Genomic DNA, 19,684 nt, shown 5'->3' with positions numbered 1-19,684 from the left:
CAAGCTTGTACAAACCACCAAAAAGAAAAAAACTCAAACCCAAACAGTATAAAACACATTAGAACGAAAAAAGGGGTTTTAGAAGGACAATTTACTAAATGTAAAGTGGCCACTGGGAGGCAGTAAGTCCACACTGAGCTGACTGGAAGCTGCTCTAAACAATGCGTGGTGGACTGAGGGTGGGGTGAGGGGTAGTGATAGTCATGGGACCCTGTTTGCTCGTCCTCGACCATGTGAGTCGTATGAAAGGCAGAGAGGAAGAAGAAGAGCAAGTAAGGAGAGGGGAAAAGATGGAGGTCCTGACCCAGTGGGTGAGGGAGGCCAGGAAGTGGCTGACAAGGTGTTGCTCTGGTGAGGAAGAGGAACACAAGGAGGAGAACGAGGACAATGTTGAACTGAAGGAGGACGAGGGACGAATGGAAATTGAGGCTCATCACATCAGTTCAGCGTCACTCCCTCCTGTTGAGGTGGGTGAGCAGATACGTTACAGCAGCATCTGCTGGAAAACAACCTCATGACTAAATGTGCATATTTAAACTCATGTATTGTCTGTTGATCTGGGAAAGTTTTATTAGTGGCAGAAAACTGAACCTAAAACTCTAAAAAAGGCTTGATAATATAATCTCCTCAACTTGTCAGTTATTGAGAAGCCACAGAACAACCATTCACATGATGAATGTTGAGAAATAAATGTTTGTGTAATAATATGAAATGACACAAGTAAAAAGACAGCCAGTAATTGTAAAGCGACCCTGCCTCTTGTGAATGCAAATGAATATCAGCTGGTTCAGATACATGAAACATGTCAAGATGGGACCATTTCAGCAACACAATGATTCAAACACTCTTCAGAAAAGCCAAATGAAGCTGCTAGTTAGCCGCTGCTAATCACATGACTTCAAACTGCAAACAGATCACAGGAGATGAGCAGATTGTTCAGGGTTGGATGTGGGGCTGACCAGCAGCCTGCATGGCCCCAGGCAGGATCCGGGTCCCACAGCCAGTTCAGGATGGATTCACACGGCTCCTGCTTATAATCGCTGCCGTAAGCGCCATTAACACTAATGTTATATCAGCAGCAAAAAATAGTTATAATTTTTATAATATTTAAATTAAAATGATGTAATAAATAATAATAGCACATACTAAAAAAACTCACTGTGAGGGAATAAGGAGGAGGAGACTAACAGATTTACAGAATGGTGATAACATGACATGGCTGAGAAGTAATGTAAAATGCTTTGGATCCTGAGAGTTGAGTCAACTTGAGGAGCGCACGCAATTCGCACAGGTTAATTTTCAGATTTTTTCACATTGTATATTCTGTCTACGCCTCAGTTGGATCAGGACAAAACTGGACCGCGAACCCACTGGTTCCACACGCTGCAGGTCAGACGCCTCCGGGTTCACAGGGGACGCAGCAACAGTGACCCCCTGAGAGGGGATGGCGAGGAGGACGGCTTCACATGGGTCAGCACCTGACACATCACATAAGATATGACAGAGTAGCTGGGAGTGTGTAACGTAATGTGTGACCACTCACATGCTCAGAAACCGGGCCTGCAGTTCGGAGCAGCTCAGTCCTACCTCAGTCTGGAGAAACTCGGAGAAGGAGCGTTTTCCTCTGTGTACAAAGGCATCAGCAGGTCAGTGGTTACAGCAGCACGAAACACAAAACATGAAGTCAACGTGTGACCTGTCAGTTAATAGTTGTCCTATGTGGAGGATCAACGGGAAGCTGGTGGCACTGAAGGTGATCCGCATGAAGACAGAGGAGGGCGTCCCGTTCACCGCCATCAGGGAAGGTGAACAAGCCTCACAGCACCTCAACATACACGGGACCTTGTTATTAACGTGTGTGTGTGTGTGTGTGTGTGTGTGTGTGTGTGTGTGTGTGTGTGTGTGTGTGTGTGTGTGTGTGTGTGTGTGTGTGTGTGTGTGTGTGTGTGTGTGTGCAGCATCTCTGCTCAAAGGTTTGAAACACGCCAACATCGTCATCCTTCATGACATCATTCACACCAGAGACTCTCTGACGTTGGTCTTTGAATACGTGGTGAGAAACAACATGTGCTCTAGTGCCAGACTCTCTCAAATGAACGAAGCAGAAACAATGACAACCACGCTCTGGTGTGTGATGGACACAGAGACAGAGGCTCTACATGTTGTTGTTGTGTGGTTGTTGCAGCAGACAGATTTGGCCCAGTACATGATCCAGCATCCTGGAGGTCTGCACTCCCACAACATCAGGGTACGTGACTACACATCAGCAGAGACCTGTTGCCACCATGAGGCAGATGGAAGTAAACATAGACTAAAACCCTTTAAACTCAGAATAACATTCAAATGTAGCATTTCATTGTGAGTAATTATTATCCAGGTTAAAATGCATATTCAAAACAACCTTGATAGAATCTGAGGTCAGTTCGTCATGTTTAAATTTCAGCACATTGGTTACCATACAACTAAACATATTGTTGTCAGAAGTAGCATCAAACATTCTGTGTTTCTTTAATGGGGCAATTTACAAAAGAATGTTAAATAAAAGATAGCAAAATTATGAAAAATGGAAATTTGCAGCATATGTAAAGTATTAATGATAGTATCTAGTAACTAGAACAGACACTACATGGCTGATTTCTTCTGTCCGCTCTCAGATCTTCATGTTCCAGCTGCTGCGAGGTCTCTGCTACATCCACAGCCAGAGGATCCTCCACAGAGACCTGAAGCCTCAGAACCTGCTGATCAGTTACCTGGGAGAACTCAAGCTGGCTGACTTTGGTGAGAGCACAACCAGGAGCTGAGACAGCTGTTAGCTTCTGGTTCTAGCCACAGTGAGCATGTTTCTGGTCCTGAGTCCAGGTCTGGCCAGGTCCAAGTCCATCCCCTGCCAGACTTTCTCCAGTGACGTGGTGACGCTGTGGTACCGCCCCCCGACGTCCTGCTGGGATCGACAGACTACTCCACAGCCCTGGACATGTGGTGAGAGCTGCACACGCTGCTCATCAGTAGGTTTGATCACGAACATGTTACTCCTTTTCCAACAGGGGAGCCGGTTGCATCTTCATAGAGATGCTGCAGGGGGCGCCAGCGTTTCCCGGAGACTCTGATGTGTTCGGACAACTGCAGAAAATCTGGATGGTGAGAAAGTCTTCGATGCTGCTAAACGCACGTTCAACTGTACAAAGTATCATGTTACTGCTTTTATTGTTACTTTTTTGTGCACCAGCCTCAAACAAAACGTAACAAAGACATTCATGATTCAGACATTCAAACTATAACAGTGCCAAACATGCTAATAGTCAGAAAGACAAAAGAAGTCTTTCTTTGATGATCACAGTAAATGTCAGAAGGAAAACAAACACTAAAATGTTATTTAGAACTGTGTAAGAGTCACTGCCGGCCTTCTACCTGGCGGTCCTGAACTGACCGCGGGGGGGGGCAGTAATCGGTGTTGAGCCAGGTGGATCCCTAATGGTCAGTCCATACAGTATTATGTCCTGGGCATATGTGCAGGTTCTGGGTGTTCCCTCTGAGGACTCCTGGCCTGGAGTTAGTCTGCTGCGTAACTATAGACCTGGTGAGTAAAAACGCTACCTCCAAACCTTAAAATTTCATACAATTTTTCTGTGCTTTTAGATAATAACAAAACAAGTCTGACATAAAAGTCAAAAAGCTATGAATAAAGTTGGAAAATCTTATATTAAATCCAGAAGCTAGCGTCCAGGTAGCGTCAACAGTCGGAGGATGGATGGTAGAAACCACAAAGTTAGATTCTTGATTCCTCTTCTGTAAAGAAGAGGCTTGTTATGAGGTCAAAGGTCGTTTGAGGAAAACAATGTTCATATTCTGGACAGAGAAGACAAGTGGTTGGAGGGAGGGACAGATAAACAGCCTCCATCTACAGAGGTGGAGCCTCAGACACACCCTGCCTCCATTCATCATCTATCCCACAAAGGCCATAAAGGAACGATGAAGGAGTCACAGAGAGCTTCATCTGCTCACTGGTCACAGTCCTCAGTCCACCACAAGTCTGTTCTTCACAGGTGGGGTGTGAAACCTACCCAGAGGAGAAATTATCCATCCTCAGACTGAAGACGCTGCTGGACAGATGGAGAAACCACTTTACTCTGAAGGGAGACCTCACATAGATGACTGGGAATCATTATCTATTTTTACCACATTTTTACTCTAGAATGCTCTCTTCCTGAACCTAACATACAATTACTAAAAATAACATACAATCAATAAATGAAAACTTTAAGGTGAAGGACACAAACCATTTTAGTACAGTATGAGGATATTAAACCATTCAAATCTGAGACTTCACAGAACTCAAATCTATAGTTAGAGAACAGGCTAAACAGGTCATTAAGCTCAGAAGCAGAGAGATCAGAAGCTGAACCATCAGTGATCAGCAGCGTTCCACAGCTGCAGCCTCACGGTGACACGTGCCACATTATATAAAAACACATGCAACATGTTACTGTTGCTATTCTAGACGTAACTCTGCACGGTTCCAAAATGAGCTGCTTCTCTTTCTACAGAATGTTTTGTCCACTCTGAACCCAAGCAGCTCAGGACAGTGTGGATGAGGTAAACTCTTGTTCATTTCACCCATATGGCTTTACCCTTGGGTTCATAAACCTGAGTGTGTCTGCGTCGGCCCTTGCTGGTGGTTATTCAGCAGGTATAAAATGCTAAATAGCAGCTTTTGTGGTCCACGTGATTCAGGTTGCACCAGCTGCCGTATAAGACTGAGGACCTGGTTCAAAGGATGCTGAAAGCGGTTCCCAGCGCCCGGATCTCCGCCGAAGACGCTCTGCAGCAGGCGTACTTCAGCACGCTGCCGCCCGCCATCATGCACCTCAGAGACAGTAAGGACGCCACACGCTTGTGTTAGTTGCTATCAGAGCCAGTGCAGTAAATGAAGGCTCATCTCGTGTTTTACAGCTGTGTCAGTCTTCAAGGTCCCTGGTGTTCATCTGGAGACAGAGACGAGGGACATTCTGAACCCCAAAAGGAAAGTCCGACCCTCCCTGCTGCCAGCACTTAAATGGCAGTGATTACTCAAGCTAACGTATAAATTATTATTATTATTATTATTATTATTTTTTTTTTTTTTTTTTTTTTTTTTTTTTTTTTGTTCATGTCATTTCATATTGTTCCCTTTAGTGGCAGATTCGTTGTTTTCAATGTTTAAATGTTTTGTGAATAAATGACCTAAAGTTACAGCTCCATGCTACTATTTCCTACTTACTATTATTGTACTTGAAGTACAACACTAGTATATCAGTTAATCTCTTCGTGAAGGAAAGAAATTAAGATGGTGAATATCCAGAAAATAAAGGTTTTAAAGCTTTCACATCCTTAAAACTATCTTGCAGGACTTGCCGATATTGCCTGTTTGCTCTTGTTGCCATTTTTGTCAATTAAGTCATGTTTTCCAAAGAAAACTTATAACAAAGGAAAAACTTGTCCCAGCAACTTGTTTTGAGTGAATTCATAATAGCTTGTTTCTGTTGATTGACGGAATGTTAATTGTAACATTTGATTGATTTGTGAGATAAAAGAGAAAATGTAGCTGTTTGTGAATATTTAACTCTGTTTGTTTTGACGTCTGATCAGAGGAAATTAAAATCTCATTATGAATTAATTAAAATTTGCGACAGCCTTTGATGCCTAAACCTCTAAAGAATCTCTAAGTTTCTAGATTCTAGATTTTGTTTGTTTTTGTCTCAACAAACTTTTGTTTTTCTCTCACAAAGTTTCTTCAGCTTTCCTGGTGAACAATATATTGTCCTTTTTCACCAACGCAATCTAAGCTATGACACATTTCAATAAAATAAATCAAGACTTTTATGTAGTACAGTAGTAAACACAAAGACAACACAGGTCACATGCTAATTGTGATAGCCACTGGTAACCACTGCCAATGCTAAAACTATTTTTATTTATTTTAAAAATGTCGATAGTTTTCCAAAGTTTGACAATCAAAGTTAAACAGTAGTAGGCAGTAAAGCTAAATTCAAGATAACAGGTTCCGCACCGAAGCAGTAGTTAGAATTTTAAAATGGCCAAATCAAAACTATCTACTTAAATAAATATTACATTTGTTTTAGTTATTTAAATCATTATTTAATAAACATTTTTATATAACACAGGTGATTTGACAATGTTATGATATTTATGTAGTGGCAGTGAAGACAGTTTGAAGTTTTAGTGCTATTAAGGTATAAAACCAAGCATACGGCAATATGTGATGTGTGTGAAGAGAGAACTGGATGAAGAGAGGATGTGTGATTACTTCAGTCCTCCAGACCAGTGCAGGAGGTAGAAATGGTGGTGGTTCCTGAACATACAGTAGTGTCATGGCATGGAGAACAGACACAGTTAGCCTGCTATTAGTTATACATAAAGTAAATCATGTAGAATTAATTTTAGTTTTAATTCTGTAAAAAATGAAGAAAAGTCATCTTAACATTTGCAGTAGTAATTTACTACCTGTTCTCATTCTTTGCATCATTTAGGAGTATGGTGAACACTAATGCGTTTGTCCTTTTTAATGAATGCTTAATCTTTTCTTCAGAAGCAGCTCATCAGGTTCACTCAGCATCTTTGTGATAACAGGCAGGTTTAAACAACTTGACGTATGGTTTCAGTATTTTTTTGGTTTGCTCAGAAAAGCTTTATTGCCAGGTCCTGTAGAGAGCACTTTACAGAGATATGATTGTGTATTTGGTGTTGTCAGGTGGTTATGTCACAACATAAAAAAGCACAAACATGACATAGTTTGAATAGTGCACGAGGATTAGATTAAATTAAAATTAAAATGTTTTATAAAGGTTTTCTGATGTACAGCTATTTTAACTATTTTACTTGTATTGCAGTAATAAAAAAATAAATTTTGTTGTTTTAACTTATTGGTTTGTTTGATTGTGCCTCAAGTTGCCCCGGTGTCAGGATAAGCTGCATAACAGCTCTGTCACCAGTGTGGGAATGGCTGAATGCTTATGTGTGTGAATGGGTGAATGTGATGCAGTGTTAAATAGCTTTGAGGACCAATCAACTATTTGAAATAACTTTCAATGCCTAAAAGGAACTGATATACATACATTTTTCTGGTTACAGCCTCATTTTCTCCTCTCACGTATGTGTCACTGCTTCTGATCTTTGTTGTGACATCTATTTTCTATTGTTTTTGTCTGTCCTGTATCATTTTCTGTGTTTTAGCATATTTATTTTAATTTAGTGTATTGCTGTTAAAGACACTGTTGGATAGCTACAGTATCTATCTACCTGCTTAAATTGGAGATTTACTGAAACATTTTTTTAATTCAATTTTATTTATATAGCGCCAAATCACAGAAAGGTTATCTGAAGGCACTTTACAAAGTAATGTTTAAGACCTTTCAGAACTAAACCCAACAAATCCCACATACAGCAAGCATTTAATTTGACAGCAACAGTGGAGAGGAAAAACTCCCTCACTAACGAGGAAGAAACCTCAAGCAGAACCAGGCTGGATGTGGGCGGCCATCTGCCTCGACCGGTTGGGGTGAGGGGATAGAGAGATAGAAAAGCACAGCAACAGCAACAAGCAACAACAAGCAACAACAGAGCACAGGCAGGATGGTTGGACCAGGGACTGGATACAGGCAGGATGGTTTGATCCACAGCTGCCCATCACAGACACAGCTCTAAGTCCGATGATACCTGTAGGTGAGGACAGAATGGAGGAGAGAGAGAAAGCGGGGGAGAAGCACAACTACTAGAGAAAAGGGGCAAGATTAGGTGAACATAGAACAATGATGGGAGATTATTGGACAGAAGAGGTAGAAGGAAGGAGCTCAGAGGAGCTCAGTGTATAAATTAAGTCCCCCAGCAGTCTATGTCTATTGCAGCTTAACTAAGAGATGGTTCCTGTGACTAACAATCATTGCCAGTGACCTGAACCATCTCTAACTATAGGCTTTGTCAAAAAGAAAGGTTTTAAGCCAAATCTTAAAGGTGGAGAGTGTGTCAGCTTCTCGAACCTGAAGAAGGAGCTGGTTCCAGAGGAGAGGAGCTTGGCAGCTAAAAGCTCTGCCTCTCGTTGTGATGATGATATGCTATTATGTGAATGATTTACTTCCCTGGACTGATACCACATTATGACCTGAAAGTAGACAAACTGAAGGTTGTAAGTTCATTGGGAAGTTGTCCTGCACCTGCACACAATTAAACCTCAATAGTTTTTGAGCCTCCATTTAATTTTACTTTTGCTGCTTGCAGTTTATTCCCAAACACAGTTGGTTAACAAGTTTCTTTCAGATTTTTTTACAAGGTTGCCCTTCTTACCCATCAGTATATTTATGGTGATGCCCCTCTCCACCTCAAAGAACTTCACAGATAGCGAATTTGGTGTGGGCCACATCTGGCTTAGACTTTGGGTAGGAATTACGGTCCGAAGCTGGCTCAGATGTAGCAGCTAGACGGCAAACTAGTCTAGACTAGATGTAGCCCAGCTACACCAGTCTATTATTCTATTAAGCTATTGCCAGAATTTAACATAAATTTTATATATATATATATATATATATATATATATATATATATATATATATATATATATATATATATATATATATATATATATATATATATATAGAGAGAGAGAGAGAGAGAGAGAGAGAGAGAGAGAGAGAGAGAGAGAGAGAGAGAGAGAGATAGATATAGATATAGATATAGATATATATAGATATATATATATATATATATACCAGGATTAAAGGGTCTGTTAAAGAACTTTGTTATCTCCAAAGGGTCACAGCATGAAAAGGGTCTAAAAAAAAAACAATAGACCGATATCCGGGCCAACTGAACTTACATATGCCACATGTGAGCCAGTATCAGTTGCCACCAGTCAGCCAGATGTACCGTATCTTAGTCTTAAAACCTATTTATTCATTAGAGCCTTTGGTTCAAACTAAACTATAATACTTCAAATTTGTTTCAAGTACAAATTGCATTATAAATTAAATTTATTATAATTATTAAGTTTATTAAAAAGCATATGTGATTTGATCACTATAATTCATTCTGCACAAAAAATGTTTGGAAAATAATGATATTATATTAATATTACCTTCTTTTTAGAAAAAGGTACAGAATGTTACAAAAACAATTTTGTAAAATATTCTTTTAGAATACATTTGGATAATCTACATACATCTACATCTTCTGTGAGTAGGTCAAGAGTGGAAGTACTAACAGAGGCATTCAGGATATTAAGTCTTGAACTAACTATTTACAAACTTCATAAGACTAAGTTTTTAAACCAGTTCAACATGAAGTCCCGCCTCTAACGCCGGGCGACCAATCAACGACGACAGTTCGAGAAAACAAAGCGTTTCATTGAAGGAACGGCAGGGGAGGACGGTTTTAAGGCGCCCGCGCGTGTCAGCGGGATAAAGCGGCGGCGTTCAGAGGGCGTCCGGAAACCGTCCCAACGGTGAGTGAGGGAGTGAGCGCGTCTCCTGCTCGCAGCGCTGAGGCACAAAGTCAAGGCTCGCTTTGTCAACAGACACAACTTTTCTCCGCATCTCCGGACAGTTTGACAGAAGACGCCGGACCACGGACCTCCAAACTCTCCACCCGGTCTGAACGGGAGTCGCCTTTCTTCGACCCGGAGCAGGGAATCTTCCACTTCTCAGTTTTTGTAAGATGTGGACTTTAAAGAGAAACCTTCATTAAAAAGTTCCTCCCAAAAAGGACACACGTGTAATGGCGGCGCGGCCAACCTGGACCTGGGTGTGCATAGCAGGGACGCTCCTGTTCCAGCCAGGCTCCAGTCAGTATGAGAGGGGCCTTTCTGTGCCCGAGCATGGCTTCTGCCAACCCATCTCCATCCCTCTGTGCACGGACATCGCCTACAACCAGACCATAATGCCCAACCTCCTGGGCCACAGCAACCAGGAGGATGCTGGTCTGGAGGTCCACCAGTTCTACCCACTGGTTAAGGTCCAGTGCTCTGCGGACCTGAAGTTCTTCCTGTGCTCCATGTACGCCCCGGTGTGCACGGTTCTGGAGCAGGCGATCCCCCCCTGCAGGTCCCTGTGTGAGCGGGCTCGGCACGGCTGCGAGGCGCTGATGAACAAGTTCGGCTTCCAGTGGCCGGAGCGGCTGCTCTGCGAGAACTTCCCGGTCCACGGTGCAGGGGAGATCTGCGTGGGCCAGAACGCCACGGACAGAGACGGGCCCACGACCGACCTGACCCCCAGCCTCCACCAGCCTCTGACCGTGGCACCGCATGAGTGGAGCAGCCCGGCCTTCTCCTGCCCCCTGCAGCTCCAGGTGCCCACCTACCTCAGCTACCACTTCCTTGGGGCAAAGGACTGCGGGGCCCCATGCGAGACCTCCAAGCCCAGCGGACTGATGTACTTCACTGCAGAGGAGCTGAAGTTTGGCCGGCTCTGGGTTGGTACCTGGTCCATTCTGTGCTGTTTGAGCACCCTATTCACTGTGCTCACGTACTTAGTGGACATGGGTCGGTTTGGATATCCAGAGAGGCCGATCATCTTCCTGTCTGGCTGTTACTTCATGGTGGCGCTGGCCTACACCACCGGCTTCCTGCTGGAGGACCGAGCCGTGTGTGTTGATAGGTTCAAGGAGCATGGCTACAAGCTGGTGGTTCAAGGCACCAAGAAGGAGGCCTGCACCATCCTCTTCATGATGCTCTACTTCTTCGGCATGGCCAGTTCCATCTGGTGGGTGATCCTGTCTCTCACCTGGTTCCTGTCTGCTGGGATGAAGTGGGGCAACGAGGCCATCGAGGCCAACTCGCAGTACTTCCACCTGGCGGCGTGGGCGGTGCCAGCAGTGCAGACCGTGGTCGTCCTGGCCGTGGGCCAGGTGGACGGGGACCTGCTCAGCGGCGTCTGCTACGTGGGGGTGTCCAGCGTGTCTGCGCTGCGGGGCTTCGTCCTGGCGCCGCTCTTCGTCTACCTCTTCGTCGGCACCTCCTTCCTGCTGGCCGGCTTTGTGTCGCTCTTTAGAATCCGCACCATCATGAAGCACGACGGCACCAAGACAGAGAAGCTGGAGAAGCTGATGGTGCGGATCGGCGTGTTCGGAGTGCTGTACACGGTGCCCGCCACCATCGTCATCGCCTGCCACTTCTACGAGCAGGCCTTCCGGCCGCGGTGGGAGAGGGCGTGGCACAAGCAGACCTGCAAGCACTTTGCTGTGCCCTGTCCAGCAGGAAGCTCTTCACCAACTGTACCAGATTTCACCGTCTTTATGATCAAGTACTTGATGACCATGATTGTGGGCATTACATCTGGCATCTGGATCTGGTCTGGGAAGACGCTGCAGTCATGGCGCCGGTTTTATCAGAGGCTAAGCAACAAAAACCAGGAGGAGACAGTGTAGAGCCCCACAAAGCTCTACACTGCAGCCTGACTGGCCCTGAGAAACTGGTTATAGTTTAGTGAATATATGCATAATATCTGTCACAGTAAAGCTTTGGCATAGTTTAATAATATTTGACTTGGGGCCTGCAGTGAAATCTATAATACTTACAATACAGACTGAATAAGCCTGAAACGTTCCTCTAACAGGTCAACCTCCAGTAACTCTTTCTGGTTTTCCAACTCTTTGCTGAAAATCTGGATGAGCCAACTGACACCTGATTAAGGAGATCAGTAGGGAGGGTTGGAAAACCAGCACGTCACCTGCCCCCCACTACACCAGTAACGCCACCAGGTGGTGACTGATTGGTGCATCTGGCAAAATCTGACTCACTGGCATCTGCTGCACAGAGATGTTTCACTTTGACTTTGTAATACAATGTTGAACCAAATTGCATTTTATAGTGTTTTTTTTCGCAGTTTTATAGTTTATAGTGTAGATGCATTTGTTCAGGAGCTACTTTACCTGCAGCTCTGCCTCATTGGAAAATTACTCTTGACAATAATGTATGTATTTATGAGAATGTTAGAACCACGTAGGCTTTGTTTTTTGTAGTTTATTTGCTTGTATAAGGTTTAACTTATTTTTCAGAATAAAATGCTGAAGTTTACAAAACGTGAGGCTTTGAGAAAATCTTTTTGCTCAAACTAAAGACACTATGTCATATACAGGTCTTTTGTTCTTCCACAGTTGTGTTGAGTGTGGTGATGCTTTTGTTCCAGATATCTTTTCAGTGCTTTCTTACAGAAATCTGATGCTTATTTCCCTCCTCAGCTATAGAAAACTTGGCCTGTGGGAGTGAAACCAGAGCAGTGTAGCTTCTTTAACGGGAAAGTCCAGAAAAAATTTTCCAGGTCAAAAAGCATTTGAGAAATAAAAGTCTATCTGCAGCATTTTAAAATGAATCTTTCAAGAATTCAAAAGTTCCAAATTATTTTAAGCCATCAAAGCAACTTACTGTACATTGAACTAGATGTTGACAGCGATTCTGGCTCTTCCTCAAATTAGATCTTATGTCTACGGAGAATAAAAACAAGTAATGAATGAATTCAGACACTAATCCAGTCAAACCTACACAAACATTGTGTACAGCTCATTGATCAAAATGGATTCTCAGCTAAAGGGTCATATTTATACATAATACAATAATATTTGTCTAGACCAACAGACAGGATGTCCGGCGTGAACATTTTTGTTAAACCAAAGCTTTTAATGGTTCTCAAAGGATTCTGTTGTTTAGGTTTGGACTTGCCCTTTGCTCAAATGTATTAAGGCTTGCGCCCAAATGAGTGAACAAAGAAAACATGATTGACTCTTACTGGATTTGATTTGGCCCCATGACACTGAGTGAGAGGCGTTACTCTGCCTGCTGCTCTAATTCTACCATTGCAGGATTAAAGTGTTCTGATCTGAAGGGGAGGCTGTTAGAGAGGTGACAGTCTGAAGTGGGTTACACGAAGAGGTGGATCTAATGATTTGGCCCTTCTCATCTACTGTAAGCCTGCAGTTACAGGTTACAACCACCAGATGGCATCTTGGAGCTTAGCTGGTCCAAGCATCAGTTCCAAATATAGAGATGTTGCTACTTGATTGACAGACATTGTTCATGTTCTCCCTCCACTTAAAACCTGATCAGTCAGACGTGGGTCAAACATAGAGGACATTGATGTTAGATGTTCCAGCACACAGATGCAACATTTGTCAGTTGAAACAAATGTTTAATAAAATAATCGGACAATGTATTATCATAATATAGAATAAATAATCTAAAACATGTTGAAGTTGTCATGAGGACTGAGCTAGCTCCACTTTGGTCTCTGTAGATAACACAGCCGGGACCACTTCTCCAGCCATGAACACATCCTGAAACACAAACAGAAAATGTTTTAGTCAACAGAATTTGTCTGGCTACAGTCCAGGCACAGAATTATTATAATTATTCTTGATCCATCCAGCATCTAAGAGCTTTCCTGTTTGAGTGAATGACAGGTGAGCAGGTGGCCAGTGTATCACAAAGATGACAGAAGAGAAAACACAAATGGAATAATTCACCAGTGGTCGAACAAACAATCCTTATTATATATTCCCAAACCACGGCTGTATCATGATGATAATGTCCTGAGCATTTTAAAATCTATGTTATACTTTTAACCTGCTTTTGGCCCCTTCGGCTCGGTCTCTTCTGCAGCCTATTATTTTACAATCCATCCGTCACTGTGTACTACACTGGATTCTAACACACAGTGGACCTGAAAAAGCAGAGCTGTCTAGCACAACAAAGCATCCAGCACTGCGAGGCTGACAACGTCAGACATTATGTCACAGAAGGCCTGCATTCGATTTTCAGATTACCAACCTTATCATAAATGACTTTGACTATGAGCGAGCAGCTTGGACACGTTGCCACCTCCTCCCCATTCTCCAGATCATCCTATAAAGAAAGAACATGCCTTGAATTAAACACTTCTAATAATAGTCACATAAAATAACTCCATACATCCTTAAAAAGGAGTGCAATAAAAATATAGGCATACAAATTCATAGCTGTTTATTTACTGCTGTATATATAGCTGAAGTGGTAACTGATAACGACTGTTTCAATAACTCTCCTTAAGCTCCCGCACCATTGAGGGACATCTAAAGTTACATTATAATTCCAGGCTCATGTGCCGTTTAACTCAAAGAGCCAGGTCCTCACATCTCTGTTAACTAAATGAGCGACTTCAACACATATCTCCCCAGAATAAAGGGCTGCACATGTAGTTCCTGTTTTATGTCACACAGCAAAAACTCCCATCACTAAATTAAGCTTAATTTAATGGTTTCAATGAATATTCTAGTGAAGCTCTTAAACATCCAGCTAAAACCAACAGAGGGCACTGGTGATACTCACATAGATGTTATCTGGGGAATCTCAGTACTGTGTATGTTTAACTTGGACGAAAAAAGTGCTGCAGACTTCATATGGTTCATACTTTATGTTATAGTTATATTGTAGCTAAGTGAACCTAAGTAACTTAGATCTTGTAACGTCTGCAGCACCATGCTGAGGATGTTCTATGAGTCTGGGGGTCCAGTATTTTACGCTGTGGTCTGCTGGGGCAGCAGCATGAATATGGCAGACAGTAACAGACTGGACAAACTGATCAGGAGGGCTGGTTCTGTTCTGGGGGTGGAGCTGGACCCCCTACATGCTGTAGCTGAGAGGAGGATGCTGGTCCAACTTCTCTCTCTCCTAGACAACACCTCCACCCCCTACACAGTGTGTGGCTGGACAGAGGAGCACCTTTATCCAGAGGCTGATCAGTATTAAGTCCTCCACAGAGCGCCACCGGAGATCCTTCCTACCGGTGCCATCGACCTGTACAATTCCCCCTCTCTCTGTAAGGGTTGATCTTCATCCAGGCAATAATATGTACAATATAACTTTAGCTAGTAATCAGATGTGAGTGTATGCAGATGTGTTAGCATTATTATTTGTAATCTCCCTACCTTCTTGTGTGTACCTCCAACTGTGACAGCGATCAAAGTGTGCGAAATAATTTCCCTCTAGGAATAATAAACTTTTTTGAATCTTAAATACACACACACACACACACACACACACACACACACACACACACACACACAGACAGAGTCAAGAGACGACTGTGTAAAAGCTACAAGACGTTGAACACAATGTCGTCTCAGTCTTTCGATGGCTTTAAATCTGCTTATCAAATCCAACAGAATCTAATTCGGTTAATTTCAAGTATTGCAATAGCACAGTATTTTAACAGTCACTCATCAAACACAAAGAAAGCACCAGATAGAGAACAAATACTTTAGACCTTTTAGAAAGAAGAGGAAATCAGGGGATTAACTCTACATTTGACAAGTTTAACCAGAGTTTGGTGAAAAGCCAAAACGTGTTGGCGGAGGCTCTTGGTTAGATGACAGCCACTAGTATCCAGAGAACTCACCTTAGTTATAGCGAATCTGTCTCCGCAAGGACACGGGAAATAATAGGTCTCTGTCTCCTCGTCATACTCAAAGTCTTCAATCTCTACTTCGTCGTGAAAAACCGACATTCTAACGAAGGGCTTTAAAGCTCTGCTGGAGACTCTACATCTGGCTGCTTTAGAGCACAGCGTGTGGCAAAGAAAGATGACGTCACGCTGCTGTCGCAGGTCCGTGACGTACTGTCTATGGTTTCTTCTTCTGTTTTATGCCGCTTAGCGAACAACTATGTGGTGAATTAGCGCCACCTTCAGCCTCTGTTGGAGCTGGGATTTATTTAATCGTTTTTACTCTAAATCAGGGGTGTTACTCAACCCTGGTCCTCGAAAGCTACTGTCCTGTCTGTTTTCCAAATCTACCTGCTGATTACCTTGATCAGATGTGTCAGTTAGCTGCTGACTGGATAAACACACCTGGTGAAGGTAATCACTGTCTTAAGTCCTTGGCGTTTGTTTCTTCCACGTGTTCACGTCTAAAGTCTGTTTTCCTGTCTGCAGCAAACAGCTGAGGACTATAAATACATATGCAATAATTGTAGAACATCATGTCACCTGTGTGGCTGCTCCTCCCCTGGACCTCAAGCACTAAAACCCTGAGACAGGAAGAGCGAATCACCACAGGTTTAGAGTCTGATGACGGTTGGTCACCCGACATGGTCACATAGTAATGAATAATACCGTCTTATACAGCGTACAATACTGCAGCTATAGAGCCACTGTTTATTCTGCCAATTCGAAAGATAAAATCTCTGATTTACTACTTGAAATACTACTTGAAACTGAATTACTTTTCTTAGCCAAATTATGACAAAATAGTTGCTCATTACAAATAACCATATATTTTTTGTAGTTTAAAAACTTATTTTTTACTTGAATGTTTCTAATTCATTTTAATGTATTACATTTTATGAGGACTTGTCTGTTTATTTAATTGACCTTTTCAAATGTTTTTTTTTACAAATCTATTATTTTACAGGCAGAAACTAAAATGTACTAAAATATCTCACAGCTCATCTCTTTCCATGTGATTAAGTGAGTGAGTAACTGCAATAGAGATACTTTCTACCACTTCGTCATCTTCTGTGCAGACAATATTGTAATAACTTACACAAAATGTATTTCTACCTCTCCTCCGTCGCCGCCTACTGTACCCCTGTCATTGTCCCTCATTGCTGAATCTGTTCCTGAAGGCTCTCATCTCCTCACTGTCTTGACGGTTCAAATGCCTCTATTCTAATGTCACTCTTTATCGCTTCTGTGTTTTCCAATTATTTATTTGGACCTACTGACTGAAGCTTCAGAGGTGAGGGACCTGTTCCCTCTGTAGTCAGTAGTAAGGGGCCTATATACAGTATACTGGGGAGTCTATTTGGACAGAAACCAGGACTGGACAGAGTTATTAGCTCTATTAGCTCTACTAAATGTTTTCTGGTCCTCCAACATCTGGAGCAGCGTATTGCAGATCATGTGCTGGTCTGTCATGTTTGTGCTTTGTTCAGGAGCCCTGGTCTCTGAAAGGAGTCTGAACTCACTTCCTACCAACTACTAGCCCTTCTCTTAGTGGACTTGAAGGTGCAGCTGTGACTCAGTAGGTCAGGCAGTAAAGCTGACTCCTCCACTCTTGCGAAGGCCCAGGAGTTAATGACTGTGGCTCATTACATTATTTGTCTTAATCATGCATTCCTGATTATTATTGGCCCATTTGTAGAAAGTCTTTTTTAATGTATCTGTTTGGTTTTTAATAATGCAGCTGTGTACTGTATCTATAAGCAGAGAATGATGGTGAATCCTGGCTCTGGTTCTACTTCTGTCCAGTTGTTGGCCTTGTCGTTTCCAGTCGGCCAATCATTTTCTCCCACACAGGGAGGAGCAGGGAGGAGCAGGGAGGCCCATCACAGCATGTTCCTGGTAGGAGCACAGCTTGACTGGACACACATGGAACAGGATACTCCCTTCAAGGAGAGCTCCACCTCCTGACACTGGAGGAGGATGAAGGTAAAAGGTGGGAGATGGGAGAGATCCTGACACTGAGACATCATGGATTCTAACGTTTCTGCTCTGGAGCTGCTGGGCCTTTTTGTCTCTATAGTGGCCTGGCTCTGCACATTGTCCAGCACCCTGATGCCGTCCTGGCTCAACCTCAACACGGATCTGCTCCCCATTGAGAACTTCTACGTGGGGCTGTGGGGCACCTGTGTGATACAGGACATGGGGGATGGGAACGAGTGCAGGCTCTACGACAGCATGCTTGATCTGCCGCTGGACATCATGCTGGCCCGGATCCTGATGTGTGTGGCTGTGGCGCTGGGGGTTCTGGGACTGTTGCTGACCATTCCTGGCCTGCACCAGGTCAAATGCTTCCATGGCCAGTCAGGGGCCAAGAGGGGGCTGAGGATGGCTGGTGGAGTGCTGTGCCTGCTGGACGGGCTCCTGGTGCTCATCCCAGTCTCATACATTGCCCATCTGACATTGATTCGGTTCTTTGATGAGACTCTGCCCGACATTTACGAACGCTGGGAGTTTGGGGAAGCTCTGTTCTGCGGCTGGGCGGCAGGATTCCTCTACCTGGTGGCAGGGACACTGCTGCTCGTTTCCTGTGTGCACCTGAAGGATGAACAGCCAGATCTACCTGGAGCCAGGCCGATGATGGGGCCGCCGCCCAGACCCTTTACCAGCAGGTCCCAGTACATCTGAGTCGACTGGACCTCAAGGAATGTGAAGCTCTGACCATTACCTACCTTAAGCAGTGTCAATTATCACCTTAAGCAGTATGGGGCAAAACGGGAAAACTGGATCGGCAACAGAAAAAAAAGGTTTATTATTAAATCAAAACCAGTTTAACATGTTTCAGGAAAAGTATTTCAAGTTTCAGTTCAAGTGTATTTTTGCTTTTGCAATTTTTATCTTTCAAATGTTTTTGCGTTAGATTCATAAAGTAAGTAATGTTACATTTTTACTTGTAATCATGATATGAAAAGAATAGTAAATTAGAGTTTACTGTACAAGATTGTAGACTTATTTAGTATAAATCAAAGTAATAAATATTTTAACTGCAAAAAAGTACTTTTTCAGACACTTTTGTTGCTGTCAAACCTGAATATTAAAGAAAAACATGTTTGAACATGACTCAAACAATGATTTATCTAAAGAATTCTCAATATCCAACAACAATGTCACAATACAAGAAACGATTTAATGTGTGACACACCCGTGATTGACATAGCATCACTTACATGACACAGAGTAAACCATGGTGTAACAGAAGCCTCTTCACTGTGAGGATTAAATGACCCTGATCCAGATATTCTTTACTACTTTTTTCCAAGTATTCCAGGTTCACTTTGTTTCAGTCTTGAGACAAGTGTCCTATTTTCCAGCTCTTTCCCATGTGCATACGATACACGAGCGTCAACCGACACCACAGCTCACGTCACTCCTACATGATTGTGTGTCCTTCCTGAAGAAGGACACTTTGGGCTGGTACTCGTTAAACCACCTTACCTTATTTATTCATAACACACAAGCTAATTTCCATCTTCAACTTTAATTTGTCTCCACTATAAATAATAAATCAATAATTCCTGCAGTGGGGAAATTGTGTCTCACAACAGCAAATTACACAGTTGATGGTACAGTGTCAGATGATTATTGCATATTATGTAAGTATTGCACAGGTTTACACAGATATTGCACAAAATAAATTTTCAACATAACCACTGATGCAGTGGGTGAGTGGACGGGGAGGTAATTAACAGTGCTGATTATACAGTCTGATAGCAGCAGGGAGGAAAGATCTGCGGAATCTTTTTTTACACAGCGAAGGTGTTTCAGTCTGTCACTGAAGCTGCTCTCCAGACAGTGAGTCCTCCAGTGGGTGAGAGTCCTCGTTCAGGATGGATGTGAGATTAGCCAGAACCCTTCTGTCTCCCACCTCCCTCACTGACTCCAGAGTGCAGCCCAGGACAGAGCTGGACCTCTTGATGATCCTGTCCAGTCTCTTTCTGTCCCTCACTGTGATGCTGCTGCCCCAGCAGACCACACCGTACAGGATGGCTGATGCCACCACAGAGTCATAGAAGGTCTTCAGGAGTGGCCCCCTCACTCCAAAAGACCGCAGTCTCCTCAGCAGGTAGAGTCTCCTCTGACTCTTCCTGTACAATGCATCCATGCTATGAGTCCAGTTTATTGTTCAGATGCACACACAGGTACTTGTAAGAGTCCACTCTCTCAATGTCCCT

General features: G+C 43.1%; 4 protein-coding genes across 5 annotated transcripts; 3 read left to right on the top strand and 1 right to left on the bottom strand.

The window, feature by feature from the left end:
• The first annotated feature begins 188 nt into the window (after positions 1-188).
• Positions 189-5,659, top strand: cdk15 (cyclin-dependent kinase 15). The gene is given in 14 exon segments (XM_029136263.3): positions 189-467; positions 1,339-1,470; positions 1,552-1,646; positions 1,726-1,805; positions 1,959-2,053; positions 2,186-2,248; positions 2,655-2,778; positions 2,860-2,922; positions 2,925-2,979; positions 3,045-3,138; positions 3,514-3,577; positions 4,545-4,593; positions 4,732-4,874; positions 4,951-5,659. Coding segments are annotated over 14 exon segments (1,434 nt in total). The 5' UTR covers positions 189-203; the 3' UTR covers positions 5,064-5,659.
• Positions 5,660-9,451: 3,792 nt separating this feature from the next.
• Positions 9,452-12,008, top strand: LOC114846957 (frizzled-7-A-like). Its single transcript, XM_029136239.3, has one exon. The coding sequence runs from the start codon at positions 9,763-9,765 to the stop codon at positions 11,407-11,409; it is 1,647 nt and encodes a 548-aa protein (XP_028992072.1). The 5' UTR covers positions 9,452-9,762; the 3' UTR covers positions 11,410-12,008.
• A 1,137-nt stretch (positions 12,009-13,145) lies between these two features.
• Positions 13,146-15,633, bottom strand: dph3 (diphthamide biosynthesis 3). Its single transcript, XM_029136285.3, has 3 exons — positions 15,411-15,633; positions 13,805-13,879; positions 13,146-13,311 (listed from the first exon to the last, which is right to left on the bottom strand). The coding sequence occupies exons 1-3, from the start codon at positions 15,516-15,518 to the stop codon at positions 13,234-13,236; spliced, it is 261 nt and encodes an 86-aa protein (XP_028992118.1). The 5' UTR covers positions 15,519-15,633; the 3' UTR covers positions 13,146-13,233.
• Positions 15,634-15,685: 52 nt separating this feature from the next.
• On the top strand, positions 15,686-18,541 carry LOC114846986 (putative claudin-24). 2 transcript variants are annotated; one of them, XM_055506085.1, is made up of 2 exons: positions 15,686-15,869; positions 17,310-18,541. In XM_055506085.1, exon 2 carries the CDS (start codon positions 17,484-17,486, stop codon positions 18,138-18,140), a length of 657 nt encoding a protein of 218 aa, XP_055362060.1. In that variant the 5' UTR covers positions 15,686-15,869; positions 17,310-17,483; the 3' UTR covers positions 18,141-18,541. The 2 variants fall into 2 exon arrangements, with proteins under 2 accessions (XP_055362060.1, XP_055362056.1); XM_055506081.1 differs by having other exon boundaries at positions 15,945-18,541.
• Positions 18,542-19,684: the final 1,143 nt, after the last annotated feature.

This window comes from Betta splendens, chromosome 2 (genome assembly GCF_900634795.4).
Source record: "Betta splendens chromosome 2, fBetSpl5.4, whole genome shotgun sequence".
NCBI lineage: Eukaryota > Metazoa > Chordata > Actinopteri > Anabantiformes > Osphronemidae > Betta > Betta splendens.
Note: the sequence above shows the minus strand (reverse complement) of the source record. Positions and strands in the feature narration are given on the sequence as shown.

Coding starts and splice junctions, on each gene's coding strand:
- dph3 (XM_029136285.3), bottom strand. CDS start 15,518: ATGTCGGTTTTTCACGACGAAGTAGAGATTGAAGACTTTGAGTATGAC. Junction 13,880..15,410: donor ACAGATTCGCTATAACTAAG/GTGAGTTCTCTG, acceptor CTTTCTTTATAG/GATGATCTGGAGAATGGGGA. Junction 13,312..13,804: donor TCAAAGTCATTTATGATAAG/GTTGGTAATCTG, acceptor TTTGTGTTTCAG/GATGTGTTCATGGCTGGAGA.
- LOC114846957 (XM_029136239.3), top strand. CDS start 9,763: ATGGCGGCGCGGCCAACCTGGACCTGGGTGTGCATAGCAGGGACGCTC.
- LOC114846986 (XM_055506085.1), top strand. CDS start 17,484: ATGGATTCTAACGTTTCTGCTCTGGAGCTGCTGGGCCTTTTTGTCTCT.